We start from the raw sequence: 20003 nt of genomic DNA, 5'->3' as shown, positions 1-20003 counted from the left end.
GTATGGAATAACCTTTCCAATGCCATTGATGACATACCTGTGATCACTGGTGCGAAGACCTTCCATAATTGATTTTCCTGATAGATCCAAAATTTTACACTTTTGTTTGTCAAAGATGACCACATGTTTGTTGTCACATATTTGAGAGATGCTTAAAAGATTATGAGCCAATCCTTTTATGCAAAGAGCATTCTCATGTTTGAGCAATTCCATTCCTTTTATGTTTCCACATTCTATTACCTTAGCAGTGTTTCCAGCTCCATAGATGACTATCCCATCATCAAGTTTTGAATAATTTGTGAGGAGGGATTTGTTAACAGTGACATGTCTGGAGCACCCGCCATCTAGGTACCACTTGGCATCATTGCCAGTTATATGATTTGAGTGAGCATCAAGGCAATTATTCTTCTCTTTCAGTACCCATTTTGTGACAGAATTTTTTACTTGGGTAGTCTGTGTTCCATTAATCAGGTTAGGTAACTGAATCATGTTTCCTTGACTTACAAATTCATTAGTTTTTTGATTTAATTCAGCCACTTGAGTTAATAATTCCATCATTCTGGGTGGTGATGAATGTGTATTATTTCTAGCCATATTCTTAGGCGGACCTTTGACATTTTGTATTCTACTGGTTGGCCTATATCTACTAGTATGATTTTGACCAGAATTGAGTTGAGTCCACCTAGGAGATATGCATTCAAATTTATAATGGGTAGAATCTCCACATAAATGACAGACAGGAGTTGTTTTTGTTTTTCTTCCTGATGCAGCTGATTTTTGTAATATTGGTGCTGTATTTCTGGATTTTGTTTTGGACTTGTCATATCCTAAACCACTCTTATCTTTTTCAGGTCTACCCATCCCTAAGAGTTTCTCTAATTTTTCACTACTTTGAGAGAATTTGTAACTCAGTTCAACTAACTTCCTGGATTGTTTTGCATCAAACCTAAGTGTGTGATTTTCATTCTTTAAATACTCAATTTCTTCTTCCTCTTTCTCAATTTCCTCATTATCTGATGGAAATGATTCAGTGGCCTGAGGTTCTTCAATATTCTCAGTTTCAATGGGAATGTTTGAAACAGTAGAGACCATAAGAATTTTTAGAGATTTCTGGTCTCCATCACTCTCTGAGTCACCGGATTCAGAATTTGACTCTTCAGTATCATCCCATGTGGTAGCCATTGCTTTTCCTTTCGTTTTCCTATTCGGACATTCAGTGGACAAGTGTTTAAACTTTCGACAGGTATAGCATTGTGGTTCCTTAGTCTTTTTACCAGATTTACTTTTAGAATGTTTGTTCTCCAGCTGTCTTCTTTTAAATGGTTGGCCACGATTTCTGTGAAAGAGTTTTCTGAACCGTTGAGCCAACAAAGCCACTTCCTCATCTTCATTTTCTCTTTCACTTTTAATGTCCTCATTTATTATATTCTTTGAAGTTTTGAGGATAGTAGTTTTGGATTTAGGAGTTTATTTAAAGTGTAGTTCAAATGTTTGTAGAGAACCTACTAGCTCTTCTACTTTCATTCCATCTATGTTTCTACATTCTTCAATGGTTGTTACTTTAGGAATAAACCGTTCCGGTAATGATCTTAGTATTTTCCTTTAGGGGTTTGTTTGAAGTGTAGTTCAAATGTTTATACGGAACCTCCTAGTTCTTCTACTTTCATTTCATCTATGTTTTTACACTCTTCAATGGTTGTTACTTTAGGATTAAACCGTTCCGGTAGTGATCTTCGTATTTTCCTACAGATTTTTGGGACCGGAACTTTTTCATCTAATCCACCCATGGAGTTGCAAATGATGTTCAGTTTTGCAAAAAACTCTATGAAGGTCTCATGCTCTTCCATTCTGAGACTTTCAAACTATGATGTTAGAAGTTGTAGTTTGGATCTCTTCACAGTGCTTGTTCCTTCATCAGTTGTTTCCAACAAGTCCCATGCTTCTTTAGCTATCCCACACATACTGATTTGATTGAAGACTTCTTGGAACACAACACAGTAGATAGCATTCATGGCTTTAGCCTCAAAGGTTTGTTTTTCTTTATCGAATGTGGTCCACATCTCTTTGGCTTTTGGTTTAGTGATAGTTGTGCCATTTTCAAGTAATATTTGTTCGGTTGGTGGCACATATCCTCTTTCAATAATGTCCCAAACATTATGATCCAAAGATCTCAGAAAGTAATACATTCTAGCCTTCTAGTATGCATAATTTAATTCATCAATTACGGAAGGTCTAGTGACCGATGAGCCCTCTCCTTTGGCCATATTACCAACTTCAGTCAAGATCACTCTCTAGGCAGTGAAGCCATTAAGAGAGACCTACTCTGATACCAATTGAAATTGTGGTAATGACCGCTTTAGTCGAAGTGAAAATATGCCAATATGTCTTAGAGGGGGGTGAATAAGACTTTTTAAAATTTTATGTTAATTTAAAATCCTATCAAACTTATTCTAAGAAAAATATGCATATATCAGAATTTCTTTAAAGTAACTCTAATGGCTTCCAAGCCAAATAGAAAATCGAGTCATAACACTATTTGAAAGATGAACAAAATGCAAATCATAGTTTATAATGGATGTAGAGGTGTGATCTCAGATGAATATATTCAAAAGCATTTAGGGAAATCACACAAGCAATCAAAGAAAATATCAATCTCAAACGCAGATGTTTTTATAGTGGTTCGACTACTTGTCTACGCTACTTCCGGCGGACGCACTCAACCTTTGAGTGTACCAGATCTCACTAAGGAAGGTTTCACAACAGGTTCAATCTCCCACTACTTTTTTCAGTGTGGTCCACTTGATATTTTGATGTCTTATTTTTCTTTTAAAGTCTCACGACGAGATCTCCAAATAGATGGACGGTTTGGATATAACGCATACCTCGTAATGGGACCCACAAAACTTGCTGACGTCAATACACCATCTATATAGCTGATTTGTGGTAAATCAGCTAATCTGCTTCCGTTTGACACCAGCTAACTGGCTGGTGTTGTAGTTACTAGCCAAACCGCGTCAATACAGTGCATTGCTGCACATTCCATAAGGCAACAGAGAGAGAGAGAGAGAGAGAGAGAGAGAGAGAGAGAGAGAGAGAGAGAGAGAGAGAGAGAGAGAGAGAGAGAGAGAGAATGGATAGTAGGCTTCAAAAGGCAGCCGTAATGGGGGATGTTAAATCCTTGCACGAATTGCTCGTACAATATGATTGCATTCTCGATAGTGGTATAACTGGCGTGGATGATGCAAAGACTCCCTTACATGTAGCTGCTCTGTACGGGCATGCCGAATTTGCAAGAGAGATTTTAAGACATAGACCGGGGTTCGCCAGCAGATTAGACTCAAAAGGATTTTCACCTTTGCACTTGGCGTCAGCAAAGGGCCATTTAGAAATGGTAAAGGTGCTATTGGAGATTAACTCCAGTATGTGTCTGGTTAGCAACCGAGATGGAAGGATTCCTATCCACACAGCTGCAATGAATGGCCGAGTTGATGTCTTGAAGGAGTTAGTTCGTGATAGACTCTTTTCAACTCGGGTGTTTACGGAGAGTGGAGAGACGGCTCTACACCTGTGTGTGAAGCATAAGCGTTTAGATGCATTGAAAGCATTGGTGGATGAGTTGAATGGCGATGCTACCGTTCTGAATATGAAGGATGACGAGGACAACACAATTCTCCACCTAGCTACTGCCACACGGCAAATCCCAGTATGAATATTCTTTCCTTCTTTATTCTTCTTTGTCAAAGGCATGCCAGCGTGACTTGGTTCTTCTAAAATTTCAGGCCCAATTAGGAATTGATAGAAGCTTGGAGGTTTTATTGATGTTCCGAATGGGGAGGAGAGGTATGCAGGATCCCACCAGATTCGTCGGATCCGACTTGACCGAAATGGCCAAAAGCAGGGTCGGGTTAGATCGAGTAGACCCACTCGATCCGACTCCACAGTCTACTCGATCCGACTCCACACAGATTCGAGTTCAGGTAATGTAGCAACTCGATTCGATCCAAAATTCAATCCAGTTGGATCCGGAATCAGGTAGTATAAAGTAAGATTTTACTCTTTCTTTTTTTTTTTAACCTTTCCGTCATCTCCTTCTTTTTCTACTCCGTTCTCTCCCTCTCTCTCTTGATTTTCCTCCTCTCTCTCTTTCTCTCTCTCTCTTTATTTTCCTCATGTTTCCTTCCTAGCACCAAATTCTTCGGCTTGACTCAACCCAGTCCGAATCGACCGGATAGACTCTCAGTTCAGGTCATGCCGGCGAAGAATCGGTTCAAGTCAATCCTGCTAGACTTGGTCGCAAATCAGATTGAGTTTGGGTCAAGTACTTGCAAAAACCAGACCAAGCCAAGTTAGACCTAATCCGGTTCAACTCGACACGATGCCCACCTCTAAATTGGCAGCGTGGATCTTTTGTGTTGAAGCCGCTGTACCACCTTCACGTCATCAGTCATAACGTCAAATGAGCTCAGCTAAAAAAAATTAAAATTAAAATAAAAATTAAAAACACATGCGTATTTAAACTTTCCTCGTATACGTGTTTTCACATTAGTGCCCCTTTTTTCTTCCCGGACTCAGATTGCATGGCATGGAACATAGAACGTCACAGCCGCCGGACATGCTAAAGTGGCAAACTCCTGTGGGCCCACCATGATATATATATATATATATATCACACCGTCCATCCATGGTGGATCCATGCGGTGAATCCATGTTTCATTCACGCTGTCCATCCATCCGCATTTTTTGGGCCGCAAAAATGATATAGATCTAAATCTCAAGTGGACCATACCACATGAAATAGTGGGGATTGAATTATAGATCTAAATCTCAAGTGGACCATATCACATGAAATAGTGGGGATTGAATTATTAATGTTGAAATCTTCTCGGCGGCCACAGAAGTTTTGAATTAATCTGATATTTGTGTTTTCCGTTCATCCATATCAGTTATGTCACCGCAACGTTTTTAACGGTGGGAGTTCTATCACCACTGTTTTCAGCTGGTATGGTTTACCTGACATTTAGATCTGGCTCATTGTTAAGCTCCTACCCTAGAATGAACTGCCAAAATAGATAGACGGCATGGATAAAACACATACATCATGGTGGGGCCCACAGAGCTTTTACGTGAGCTAGTGGGGGTGGATAACAGTGAAGTGTCAACTGAGTCTTAAAAGAAGACTCTCTCCTGCGCTCCGAGAGAGCCTTTCGGGATTACAAGCGGATTCCGGCCAAAGTTTTAGATCCTCCTCATTTTTTGGTACAATATCCTAAAATAATATCTAAAAACGAATGGACTAGTTGAATTTCATGCAAACATTACAATGGGCCTTACACAGTTCTTGCAAAGGAACTTAAGGGAAGGGCTTTATCAGGAAATCTGCGTCCCCTGAAATGGAAACCGATTGGCTACTCCAGCCAATGGCGGGTGGTTGGTGTTATGTGGGCCCCATCATGATGTATGTGTTTCATTTATACCGTCCATCTGTTTTTCTAGATCATTTTATGGTATGAGATAAAAAATGGGGAATATCCCAATCTCAAGTAGACCATATTACAGGAAACTGTGTTGAATGGACTTCGACCAATAAAAAAACTTTTGGGGCCGTAAAAGTTTTGTTGTTGTTTTTTTTTTTTTATACCTTTTTTACCTTCGTATGGATCTGTATGACCTAATGAACAGATTAGATGTCTAATAAACAGTACAGTGGGCTTTAGGATGATTTTAATGGTGGATATCCAATCAGTATTGGTTTCCTGCGGTGTGGTCCACCTGATATTTATATTCCTCTTATTTTTTATATCAAGCCCTAAAATGATCTTTAAAAATGGACGAAACACATGCATCATAATGGGGCCCACAGAGCACGACCACCAGCCACGAGGCTGGTGTCAGGGGGAGTAGCATCAGCTCTCCAGGAATTGGACGGAAGCGGATTGCGTGGTAACTCATTACCCTTAGCGTACTACTCTTTGAGGTCCACCATGACTTATGTATCTGATCTGCTCCGTCCATCAATTTTATCAAATAATTTTAGAGCCTGACCCCAAAAATGAAGCATATAGAATTTTCAAATGGACCACGCCACATGATAAAGTTGAATTGAACGTCTACCGTTGAAAAATTCTTGGGGACACTGAAGTTTTAAATTAAGCTTATATTTGTGTTTTCCTTTCATCCATGTCTGTATGATCTTATGAAAGGTTGGATGACAAATAAACATCACCGTGGGTCTAGAAAAGTTTCAACGGTGGAAATCATTATCCCTATTGTTTCTTGTGGTATGATCCACTTGATCTTTGAATATGCTTCAATTTTGGGCTCAACCCCTAAAATTCGATAGAAAAATTTGATGGACGGTATAGATAGACCACATTCATTCAAGGTGGGTTCAACTGAGTTTACTCGTTACGATGAGAGACTTCGAATTGGATGTGGATTGCGTGGTGAGCAGTCGTACCCACTCCTTCCATTCATATTACGGATAATTCTATGAAGCCCAAAAATGAGAAATCGGATTGCGTACTGAGTTTACGCTCTTATTGTACTGACTGAACTCTGTTGGGCCCCCTATGAATTTATGTGGTTTATCCACACCATCTATCTGTTTTTCCATATCATTTTAGGGGTTGATTCCAAAATTAAAAATTATCCAAAGATCAAGTGGATCATACCACAAGAAACAGTGGAATATAATGATTTCCACCGTTGAAACCTTTCTAGGCCCCATGGTGATGTTTATTTGTCATACAAACTTCTAATAAGATTAAAAAAAATATATAATAATAATAATAATAATAATAATAATAATAATAAATAAATAAATAAAACATGGATGAATGGAAAAAACAAAAATAAGATTGATCCAAAACTTCTATGGCCCCGAGAAATTTTCAATGGTAGACATTCGATTCATACTGTTTCCTATGGTGTGGTCCATTTTAGATTATATTTGTTTTTTCTTTTCATCCATTTTTTTTTTAAAATCTAATGAACATGTTGGATGACAAATATACATCACTGTGGAGCCTAACAAGGTGTCAACGGTGGAAATCATTATTCTTACTGTTTCCTGCGCTATGGTACACTTGATCTTCGTATGTGTTTTAATTTTGGTTTCAACCACTTAAATGAGCTGGGAAAATGGATGGACAGTTTGAATAAACCACATGCATTCATGGCGGGCCCATCAGAGTTTAACTCAGTAGGAAATCCGATTTCCGTACGTAGAAGTCTCGGCGTGAGCTTAGGAGGTAGATTCCCTGCAAAAGCCTTTGGCACGGAGTTCCTTTGCAAGGATTCTCGGTGGGGCCCGATATGATGTTTGTAATAAATCCAACCTGTCCATCTTTTTTTCGAGTTCATTTTAAGACATGTGAACAAAAATGAGGAGGATCCAAAACTTAAATGGGTCATACAAGATGAAACAGTGGGGAAAGGAATGCCTACCATTGAAACTTTCCTAGGCTCCATATTGTTATTTATATTCCATCCAAACTGTTTATTGGGTCATTCTCACTGAGATGAAGTGAAAACAACATGAACTTAAACCAATACAAAACTTTTATGGCAATTAAATGTTTCAACGGTGGTCACTAAATCTCCACTATTTCCTCTTATGTGGCCCATTTAAGTTTTGGATCCTCCTCATTTTTGGTCACCTGTCCTAAAATGATTTTAAAAAAATGGATGGACGGGTTGGATTTATCACAAACATCATAGTGGGTCCCACCCAGAATCATTGTGCAGGAACTCATTGCGAAATGCAACGATTTTTTTATAATTTTTTTTTAAGACTCTCTCTCCCATTGTACTGAATCCTAGCCGTTTTAGTAATCTTATAGCTTATATGAAAGCTCGCATATAAGGTACCTAAGGCCGAGTCTCTCTCTAGAGAGAGTGTGTCATGCTCACTTGCGCACCTACACACGTGTGCACCTTTGCACACGTGTCATGGGCGTCGAATCCGAACGGTCCATGTGATGCAGAATCATATAAAACCCCAAGGGAAAAAATTTCACCCATATCTAAAATTCTTGTTAGCCATAGCGAAGATAAATGAAATCAAGAGAGGAAACTGTTTTTATTTTTCATGGCCTACCAAAGTTTTGAATCAAAGTAAAAATTGGGCCCAAGAAATTTCATGAGGAGCTGCTTCACATGCACCATTCAGATTTCATGAGGTGCTGCTTCTGTGCAAATTGGTTCACAGCTGGGCATTGGTGTGTGTGTGTGTGTGTGTGTGTGTGTGTGTGTGTGTGTGTATATATGGAAATGGTTCTATGCTGTTGAGCTCATGGGAACTTCCCATGAGGTTGAGCTGTGTGGGCCCCACCGTGATACGTGCTGAACATCTAGTCCATCAGTCAGATGCACCATTCCATGGTGGGCCTTGGGCTTAAAAATCAAGTCAACTAGTCAATTGATGACTTTTGTGGGCCACACCATGTACAAAAGTTGATAGGGGTTACCCTTCCATTGAAACATTCATAATCATTTTTTGGCCCACTGAGGTATTGTTCACAAATTCAGCCAATCTATTATGTGTGTCCCACTTGGATGAGGGGTCAGACCAAGTTTCACATGCATCCAAACTTTAGTTGGACCCCACCAAGTGCTTTTATATGTTGTAGGCATGTCTTCACATGATTTTAGATGCTATGGTCCACCTGAGCTCTATATACGGCTGATTTTTGGGATATCCCATAATTTAAAGGGGACCCATTAAATTCACGGTGTTGATGTTTGACACGCATCATGGTGGGGCCCACGCAGCTCAACTACATAGAACCATATGAATATATATATTCCTTTGTCACTTTAGGCCGGCATGGAAGGTTTAGGCTTGTTCCATCAAGGAGATATTTGTCCATTATCAACCAATGATCAGCCCATAAGCCATCATGACCATTGAACCAGCCCCCACTTGGGTCGACTGAATCTCAATTTGGGCAGGATCACATACATCCTATTAATTGATACACTTCCAAGTTTCAGTAGAACTCTATGATGAATGGCCGATGATTTGAATACCATGCTTAAAGGCTTGAGTTTTGTACAAGTGAAGCCCATGGTTAGGTGATTCACATAGTTAATCCAGTGGCAAGACAGTAGATGGTAGACGGCCCTATGAAATTAGAAATCTAACATTTGTCAATTGCCTACAGATAACTAGATCTTCCAACTTGGAAACTTCTGAGATAAGGTCTATCTAATGTGGGGCTCATCAGTTCAACCATCTAATCACTGAATCACGGTCCCAACTTGTACAAACTAACCACTAGAACATGATACTATGCATACCCTTCGCGCAGGGATCATGCAATTCTCTCTAAAACATAACCATATGAATTGTGTGCAGATGGTCGAGTATTTGGTTAAAAATAACCAAGTGAACCTAGATGCCTTGAACATGAATGGCTTGACAGCTCTAGACGTCTTGCTAAAAAGTCCGTGCGAACCGAATGATGAAGAACTGGAAACAATCCTTGTAGAAAGGGGAGCTGGAAGTGCAAATAGAATGGATCCTGCTGCACGCATGTGGCAAACAGACGACAGCAGTTGGCTAGATGAGGCACGGAAATCACTCATGGTGGCGGCGGTGTTAATCGCCACTGCAACTTTCCATGCCACACTCAACCCTCCAGGTGGTCTTTGGCCGGATACCACATTTGGCCGCAAGGTTATAACAAAGGGACACTTTGCTAGAGAGTCCACTCTGAGTGATCGAGTACCAGGAATATATGCAGTATTCATAACTTCCAACGGCATAGGATTCGTTGCGTCTCTACTTGTTATCCTACTGCTAATAAGTGGGCTCTCTCTCCGTAGAAGGTTTCTGATGCTGGTCTTAACGGTTGTAATGCGGGTTGCTGTCTTTTCCATGGGGTTTACTTACCTTCTATTGTTGATAGTTCTCCAACCATTTAATGCTCGTCTACCTGTTTTGATTATAATTGCATTCATAGGGATAGGGTTATCTAGCCTAGGAGTTCCACGGTGTATCATGCACTTTGTTTTACGCTGCTCTGAGATACTGTTCGGAATCCTTAGTAGGAACGCATGTCTAAGGTCTCTCTTCCGCTTGATGCACCCTTGAGATATTCAGAATCCCGAGAAGCAATTACAGGTGACGTAGGCATTGAATTAGGAACCGAACGATCTAGTAGATGTAGTTGAGCCATAAGAAACCTTGATGGAGTATTGTTTTTTATGTCTTTCTCTTCCCTTAACCTTCTATTTATCGTACTGTATTGGTGATCGCAGTTATGTTTATGTACTCTGATAATGCTTCCATGAAGGATTGGATCTTTTTATGAATTAATTTCAAAAATGTAGACGCTGATTTTGATGAAAGTAAAGTTTGAACATTAATAAAAAATATCCTTAAGAATTTGCTTTCAGGATCTAGCTCTTATGAGAAATAGCACATATTCATGTCGATAAAGATTCAAACAATCGTTGGCTGGCACCACAAGTGTTATTTTTGCATTAAGTTCAAATAAAAATCATTGTGCGTTTTCTTCAATCCCTATTTAAGTCGGGAAGGATAGGTGGCTCATTTAGGAGCTAATGGTTAAGGCAAGTTGCCTAAGCTAATCAACCAGATTCTTTTACTCTAGTGGCAAAAAATAAGAAAATGGAAATGAATCCTCAAATGAGCCATCAATACCCGACAATTACAGTTATTGATGGTGTAGAACTCATAAGTAAAACACTCACTCCTGCATTCATCAACTTCAAGACTGTAATTACGGCATCGGAGGAACCTTTAACATTGGTTGATAAATCTGCTGTAAATTTTGAGATTTTTTTTTAAAAGATATGCTCACTATAAGAAAACTAACCGCTGGTAAAAAGTTTTACCGGCGGTCAGGTAAGCACTGGTAAAAGTGGCGTCGGTAAAGGCTTTACCAACGGTCAGCGACTTTTACCAGTGGTTGTGCTGGACGCCCCTGTAGGTGAGATTTACCGGCAGTTTTACATATTTTACCAGCACTTTTATAAGCGCCAGTAAAGGCCTGCGGAAGCACCGGTAAAGGCCTGCAGAAGCACCAGTAAATGTGCAGGCCACTGTTTATATTTGATTGAAACCTGCATTCTTTTTTTCTTTTATCTTTTTTTTTACATATTTAAAACTTAAAAGATAATATTACATAAATTCCATTGTCAACTTTGTTGCCACACTCAAATCAGCATTGTCACAATTGTTAATTCCTAAAACTGCACCTGCAGAAAACATGTTAACTTTGCCTGTCCATTGTGTTTGTGGCCATGCAGCCTTTTATCTAATTATTAATTGCAGAAGTCAAGGCTAGCAATGCCTATAATTCAGGCCTGATCATGACCCGTAATGGTCATAAAATGGGCCTGTAATGAGGATTTGTGGGTTCCTCAAAGGAAAGATTCATCAAACCGAGCTCGGCCATAGCCCATTCATTAGCCAGCCCTAAAAATGAATATTAAAATAATATTCACAATAATAACTTGAATGATTCCAAATACATTATAAAACAAAAAAATCCATCGATCCAACTCCCATTCATCCCTGCCTAAATCCTGCACCCAAAAAAAAAAAATAAAAAAAATACTATCTATAAATATGTGCAATGGAGATCAAGAACTATGTTGGTTAAACCCCATGCATATCAAGAATGCATCCAAGCATCAACACCAAGGAATGCCAAATCGGTTACGTATCGGCCGATACGGCCGATACGTAACGGTAACGGTACGCACCGTTACTCGATTCGGGGCCGTATCGGCCGATACCAATTTTTGTACCCGTATCGGCCGATACGGGCGTAACGGTCACCCGTAACGGTCAGCGCCGTAACGGTCGAAAAACGGCCATTTTTTTTTGCATTTTAAGGTCCGTTTTTGATGTTTTTTCGAAACTTCTTGCTTCCAAACTCCTTCTCACTCCTACTGCTAATTTCGACCAACCTTTGCTGGATATTTGAGGAAAAAACACATTATATTGGCGGATTTTGTTGAATCAAAGCTTGGTGGGCCATTTTTCATAAATTTGTCAAAAATAGGTATTTATACTTTTTTTAATATGTTTTGTTGTTTTAATTATCTCATATGATGTGTTAATCATAATAGAACATGTTAATATCCATTTTACAGATTTGGGGTGCCATTTAATATTTTTTTAATATTTTTTTCTATTTACGCATGAATTTTGCCCCTTTTTTTTAAAATTCAAAAAATCAATTTTTAATGATTGTTTTGCTGTTTTAATCACTCCATATGATGTGTTAATCATAGTAGAACATGTTAATGTGCATTTTACAGATTTAGGGTCCCATTTTATATTTTTTAAATATTTTTTTCTATTTACGCATGAATTTTGCCCCTTTTTTTTAAAATTCGAAAAATCAATTTTTAATGATTGTTTTGCTGTTTTAATCACTCCATATGATGTGTTAATCATAGTAGAACATGTTAATGTGCATTTTACAGATTTGGGGTCCCATTTTATATTTTTTAAATATTTTTTTCTATTTACGCATGAATTTTGCCCATTTTTTTTTAAATTCGAAAAATCAATTTTTAATGGTTGTATTACTGTTTTAATCATGCCATATGATGTGTTAATCATGGTAGAATATGTTAATGTGCATTTTACAGATTTGGGGTGCCATTTTATAATTTTTTAATATTTTTTTCTATTTACGCATTAATTATGGCCCTTCTTTTTTAAATTTAAAAATAATTTTTTAATGATTGTTTTACTGTTTTAATCATGCCATGTGATATGTTAATCATAGTAGAACATGTTAATGTGTATTTTACAGATTTGGGGTGTCATTTTATAATTTTTTTCTATTTTCGAATTAGTGACTTTATGTTTTTATTTGCTTATATTGGACAGGTTTTGCCTTGGAGCTTCTTAGGGTTTAGTTAGAATATAAAATCATCTTTATTAACATAGGTCATACACTCATACTCAAATCTAATTATCTAGTGTCTACCTAAGCCTAAAGAAATGTCTGGATCTGGCCAACAACAAGTAAGTGATGATATTGGATGGCAACATTGTGAGGGTTGGTGGTACTAGGCACCAAATGAAGTGCAAGTATTGTGATAGACTAGTGACTGGTGGAATTACTCGTCTCAAACAACATTTGGCACATCGAAAGGGTCAAGTTGCGCCATGTAGTAGATTACCGAAAGAGATAATGCTTTTAATGCAAGCTAGTCTAGATGAGTCGAAGGGTAAGCGTCTTCTTTGGAAAGAAGAAAGATGATATTTTGGATGCAGCTCGACAGAAGTGTTTGGTCCCGAATATATAGGCATTCGTGATGAAGATATTATTGATTCGGACAAAATTCAGATCGAGAACTTACTATAGCTAGGAGAGAGAGCTTGCGTCTGCTCGTGAAGAGGAAGAACGTCGCCGCATGTTTGGCACGCATGGGTCGGTGCGTGATACAGGAGTGGGAGTGGGAGTGGGAGTGCAACTGGAAGTGCAACTGCTTGCAGGTGGGGGTGGGGGTGGGAGTGGGGGGGTAGGTTTGGTGGGTTACGACGTATGTTTGGGAGCCGACAGACATCTTCACATGATGCCCTATACGTTTGGATGAAGAAGTAAATGAGCCTAGGAGACCCTCTATTGATCCAATCCTATTTAGGAAAGAATCAACTAAACAAAAGAAGATAAAACAAATATAGAGTAGAACTTCCGTTGAGAAATTAGGTAGAGCAGCAGCAAAGTTATTTATACATGCCAACATACCTCCTAACGCAGCCAATTCTCCATATTGGCAGGTGGTAATTGATGCAGCAGCACAAGCAGGTGAAGGAATAAAAGCTCCCACGGCTAAGGAGATTAGGGAAAATGGACAAATGCAGAGTATGCGGATGTGAAAGCATACGTGGCTACCTTTAAACCTGTATGGCAAGCCAGAGGATGCACGATCATATGTGATGGTTGGACTGGCCCAACCAGACGCAGCATGATCAACTTCATGGTTTACTGCCACTTAGGAACTATATACCATAAGTCAATTGATGCCTCGGAGGCAACAAAAAATTCTACTTATATTAATGAACTAATGGATAAAGTTGTGGACGAGATTGGAGAGGAGAATATAGTGCAGATTATGACAGATAATGAAGCAACATATAAGCTTGCGGGACATATGTTGATGGATAAGAGAAAACATCTTTTTGGGTCACCATGTGTTGCCCATTGTATTGATCTTATATTGGAAGATATTGGGAAGAAGAAAAATGTTAAGGAAATGGTCGAAAGGGCAAGGGAAGTGACGACGTTTATTTACAACCATAATCAAGTAGTTGCAATAATGAGAAAGTTTACGAAAGGACGAGAGTTGTTGAGGCCTGTGGCGACTAGATTCGCAACAAACTTTATAGCATTAGAGAGTTTATTCCAGCATAGAGAAGAGTTGAGTGAGATGTTCGCTTCCCGAGAATGGCTCAACACAAAACATGGGAAGAAGACATCAGGAATACCGGTCGAAGTTGTGAACACCATACGGGACAACAAATATTGGAAGAAGGTCAAGGCGATCCTAAAGGTGATGGAGCCACTAATGAGGGTACTCCGTCTTGTTGAATCCGATGAAGCACCTACCATGGGCTTCATATATGATGCCATGGATAAGGTAAAGCTTGCAATTCAACGTGATTGTAGAAGTTGGCAGACTTATTGGAAGATGATCGACAAGAGATGGACAAACCAACTCCATCACGATCTTCATGCAGTAGGTTACTACCTAAATCCTAGGTATAGATATGCCCAATCATTTATTGCGGATGATGAAGTTCGTGTCGGGCTAAAAAATGTGATAAAGAGATTAGAGCCTGACTTAGATCTGCAAATAAAGGCATTAAATGAATTAGATACATTTGAAAATCGCCTTGGTAGCTTTGGAGATGCTCTTGCACAGCATGCAGTATCTAGATTGCAACCGGCCGAATGGTGGATTAATTTCGGAAAGAGTACGAAGGCTCTCCAAAAAATTGCAGTAAAAGTTTTAAGCTAGACAACATCTTCCTCTAGCTGCGAAAGGAATTGGAATTGTTTTGCGCTCATTCATTCAAAGAATAGGAATAGATTGCAGACTAGAACATTAGATAGACTTGTCTTCATGCACTACAATATAAAACTAAGAATGCGACGACATCATAAGAGCATTACAGCTACTGATGACGGAGACTACTGTCCAATAAACTTGGATAATATTTATGATGAGGATGACCCACTTCTACCTTGGTTGGAAACAAGGGAAAAACAAATTGAAGAGGATAGTGAAGAATTGGAAATTGATGACCCAGAAATACGCAGAGCACCACAAGAGAGTCGTGCAGATGTGTTAGACCCGTACAGATACGGCTCAAGATCAACAAAAGAGTACGAGCAGTGGTAGCGTGACCATGTCGGATGAAGACGATGACCCCCCTGCCCCTGGTGCTGGCACTTCTGGTGTTGCTCAGTGCCCTATACAGCCGTCTACAGATCACGATGTCGATGAACGGCGACGAGGTGGTACACGAGGTCGGACTTATGAGTGTACCGAGTCACGATACAGCCAGCAGGAGGTGGGTATATCTAGTGGTGCACCGGGTCCGAGAGGTTCGGAACATCAGCAGGCTCATGGTCTTGGTTATTATGATGGATATTCTTATGGTGAATTGAATTATGATGGTTATATTGAGCCTATTCCATCACATTCATGTTGGAGTAGCCCTCGATCAATATCCATATGATTATAGATATCCGATCCAAATCCAAGTTACTCATCACACAGACGCACTCTCGATCTCAAGATTCTCAACAGGCCTGAGTATGGGCACCGGTATGGCTATTCGGCGGGCACGGTAGATATCCTTATTAGGGTCGAGTCGTTGCCTAGTCGAGGATCGATCATCCTCTAGTTTCGTTGATCTAGTATTTCCTTCCCATTTGGATATTATGGATATGTAGCACCTACACCTATCGGACAGCCTCAGCCTAATGGTGACGATGACGATGATGTGGAGGTCGAGCAACCACAAAAAAGCAGATTTTCATTTTGGTGGTGACTTGTGATTGTGACTTGTGAGTATATATTTGTGTTAAGGTACGTATTTGTTGCAGCAGACAGCTCACAACAGTATTATTGCAAGAAACCATGCACACACTTGACCCTGCCGAACTTGTATTTAAAATAGCTCCCCTGACAACCAATCAAGTAATCCTTAATCAAGTTGCAGGGGAGTATATCAGATACTACTAATTATTTATTTTTTATTTTTTAATATGAGGATGACAGGTCATAGACAGGAATTACACTATCACAGTCACGTGCATGGTGCACCACACTGCACAGGACCACAGGTATGTTCGAGAAATTCCTCAAAAATAATTGCAAACACCTGATGTAAGATATTTTCATTTTACATTCATTCTAATATATCTATCATTGATAGTAGATAGTTAGAAAATTAAATATATGATCAAATTCAGGTTATCTGGTTCATAAATTCATCAGACAGTCCGATACAACTCACCAAAGAGTGGACCGTTACACCACCATAAACATGTTCCAATTTATAAATGAATGCATATTTGGAATGCTTAGAATATTCTAGATTTAATCCATATTTTTTCATATTTTTTTGGCAAAAAAAAATTTTTGCGCCGTTACGGGCCGTTACGCCCCCGTATCACCGTTACGCCCCCGTATCCGTATCGGTTTTGGAGGACACCGTTACGCCAACCGATACTGATACGGGATACCTTGATCAGCACACATGCATTCCAACATGAAAGACAATGATACAAAATTCAATCATACAACTTAATTTAATGCCATTTGAGAATTGAGATTCAAAGAGGTTGCATTTTAGAATTTAGCAATACAGTAGTGATTATCTCATTGGAATCAAATTGATACTAGTTTTCAGGGGTACCTACTCCTGCACTGACTTCTAATGCAACAATGTTGTTGAAATCAGATGAATCAAAGAGAAACCATCATTAAGTTACCTATAATCCAACATAAAAAATGAATGATGTGATCTTATGTCGGATACTCACTCCATAATTGATGAATGTTTCTGCAACGCAGAAAATGAAAAGAAAAAGAAAAATCCCAAATGAAGGCTCCTCAATTATGTTCATCAAGTCAGCAAAACAAAGAAAAACCTGCATTCCGACTTGTCACAATTGTATGATTTACTCAAAATTGTGAACAAGTGGTTGTGCATGTGGATTTTATGGACTGTTTTCAGGATCTAGTTACAAGAAAATGAAGAAGAAAATTATGCAGTGTTGGGTTTGGAGAAAAGTAAAAAAGAGGGGGGGAAAAAAGAGGAAAAAAAAGAAGGAAAACATGAGGAAAGAACTTGCAAATGGATATGGAAAATTGTAGGACACCAAATGGAATTTAAGATGAGGGCACAAGTACCACTTTATGATATCAGTCTGTCCTCCAGTGGCTATATAAAAAAAAAGTCCAAACTCAAACTCATTTTCCACTCTAACTTTCCAACAGATATTGAACAGTAAAAATCCAGTCATAATATTTCCAATAGATGATGGTGATGAAGGCTTCCAGCCCCCAAAGTGTGCAAAGATTTCTCACCATCAAATGCTAGTTGGCAAGAATCCTAACTCCTAATGTGTATTTGAAGATTAATGTCTAAAATGATTATAGATTCCAGCCAATAATCTTTAAACAGTGGAAGGTTAGTGTTAACAACTCTTTGTGCTCCATGCATTAACATACCTGGTTTTCTCTATTGTAGGAGAGTCAACAAATGTTAAACATTTGGAATGAGTGCTATAGGAAAAGGGATAAGATGAGAGATGCTCCAGTTCTCTTTGAGCCCTGTAAGTTAATAGTGCTCCTAGTTGCATCAGGCCACTGGGCAGTTTAACCAATCGATTTGAACTGTCCATTGAATCCAAAACAGAATTCAAGAGTAACCCTACAGACATCACACTGATTGGATGATCCAATTCATCTTTGAATTGGCCTTCTTTTTCTTGCCATCCTTGTTCAAAGTGATGGATGTGATGAATGTGATGACTATGATTCCCTGACAAAAGTGATTCCTCAATATCATAACCAATCCATGACAGGCCCTAACAAATAGATAGATTAAATTATTCATAGGACCTACTTTTGTGTATTCAATATTTACCATCCATATTGAAGGCTACTGAAGATGTTTAACATTGTCATGTGATGTTTGCATGGTAGCCCATGAAATATGAAATGTGCTTTGGATCTAATGAAAGTCTAGATCAACGGATTGGATTGTTTAAAATTAAATGTCTAAATGCAGCTAGGAGCATTATGACTTGCGTGTGTTCTAAGGGCACTTGAGCATTGCTGAAGTATAATGGTTATATATTAGGCCATGTTTGGTAGATGCCTAAAAATGAATTCAACTCACTTCTTTAACAATAAGCGTAAATTGGAGATTTTGAGTCCTGATACATTAGAAATCAAGATCTCTAATAGAAAATTACAATTGACTAACATGAGATGAGCTCATTTTTAGGTTTCTACCAAACAGGGCCTTACTATTTTAAAGATATTTTAGTAAATTTTTATTTACTAATATAATTATACTTTGGCAGGATTTTAAATATCATTTTAGATGCCGAGTTCCCTGTTATTTTTTTTTTAAAAAGAGAAGTGGACTCATGCCACGTGGATTTCATTAATAGGAAAGAATTTACAGCCATTCGGGTGGGTCCCAACAAAAAGAATTCGGACCACACCTGTTATATATCCACAAGCTAGGCCAGACACTAAAATCGGAAGAAAACATCCTAAGGACCCTCTCCACAATCCTAACAGCACGACATCCATCATCCAGCAAGAGGACGCTAGAGAGGAGACAACAATCATCAACAAGGAGGAGGTGGGGCAGCCAGCTAGAAGGAATCCTGATCAAGAGCACCTGATGGCTCCTAGGCCTGCATTATCCAACACCAGAGCACCTCTAACTAGCCTCGGCAGGTCTGTACGATTCCTCTATATTCTGTTTGGGCATCCCTCGCTTGCCATTCCCTGTTTGTCACCAACATGGAACTTTCCTGTTTGGTTCCCAATCTGTAAATTTGGGGCTCATTACTAGTTCATCCATGCCATTGATCCGATGCCAGCCATCATGGATGAAACACAAAAAAAAATAAAAAAATCTCCCTAATTGGAAGATCCTAACTACCAAATCTTTTTCTCCATTGAATGTAGACTGTTAGTGCATTTCTTTTTAAACGTGTATTGACATGCCTAAAATGGAATGGTTGGAGTCAACCAAATGAAGAGATTTTTCAGGCATGATTCATCGAGGATGGGGCCATCTGATCAATCAATTGAATAAATCAACCATGGGCTCTATATGTACAGGTTAGTACCAAACAGGGAAGTTCTCTGTTCATTACGAACAGGGAACTCAGTCTCTAAGTTCAGCTTGGTTGGAATTTTAATTTCTTTTTAGAAGGATGATGATAGCTACATTTTTCAAAATTTTGAAGTAATTTTATGGCGATTAAGATAATTTCCATCATTAGCTTATTTCAGCTGGCCGTTATTACCAAAGTTGATGAAGTTGATTGTAGACTAAAAGACTATAGGACTGAAATCTGAAATAGGTGGTTTCATGAATTGGGTTAACAAACAGTTGTACAAGTACAATAATCCTTTTCAGAGGAGAGGAGAGGAAAACTAAGCACATAAAGAAAAATAGAGACCCGAGATGCGAGGAGGAGTTTCAGTTTATTCTGAGGTTTTCATAAGGAGTTTCAGTTTCAATCAATCTCCAATTGAAATATAATTACATTAAAAAGATATTGCATATGCAGCATGAAACTGGAAAAGATATTGCATTAAACTCTAGAGACGATAGTCAGGAGCCCATCCAAAATATATTCTCATGCATTAAAAAGATATTGCATATGCAGCATGAAACAGGAAAAGCAGAAGATAGTTTGTTTCTATTCATGGAAAGTGAGAAAGCAAACAGAATCAGAATG

General features: G+C 38.8%; 1 protein-coding gene across 1 annotated transcript; it reads left to right on the top strand.

The window, feature by feature from the left end:
• Positions 1-3127: 3127 nt before the first annotated feature.
• LOC131256351 (ankyrin repeat-containing protein BDA1-like) lies at positions 3128-10293 on the top strand. Its single transcript, XM_058257296.1, has 2 exons — positions 3128-3703; positions 9359-10293. The coding sequence occupies exons 1-2, from the start codon at positions 3131-3133 to the stop codon at positions 10094-10096; spliced, it is 1311 nt and encodes a 436-aa protein (XP_058113279.1). The 5' UTR covers positions 3128-3130; the 3' UTR covers positions 10097-10293.
• Positions 10294-20003: the final 9710 nt, after the last annotated feature.

Source organism: Magnolia sinica, chromosome 9, assembly GCF_029962835.1.
Source record: "Magnolia sinica isolate HGM2019 chromosome 9, MsV1, whole genome shotgun sequence".
Classification (NCBI taxonomy): domain Eukaryota; kingdom Viridiplantae; phylum Streptophyta; class Magnoliopsida; order Magnoliales; family Magnoliaceae; genus Magnolia; species Magnolia sinica.
This window is presented reverse-complemented; position numbering and strand designations above follow the sequence as displayed.

Coding starts and splice junctions, on each gene's coding strand:
- LOC131256351 (XM_058257296.1), top strand. CDS start 3,131: ATGGATAGTAGGCTTCAAAAGGCAGCCGTAATGGGGGATGTTAAATCC. Junction 3,704..9,358: donor CTGCCACACGGCAAATCCCA/GTATGAATATTC, acceptor AATTGTGTGCAG/ATGGTCGAGTATTTGGTTAA.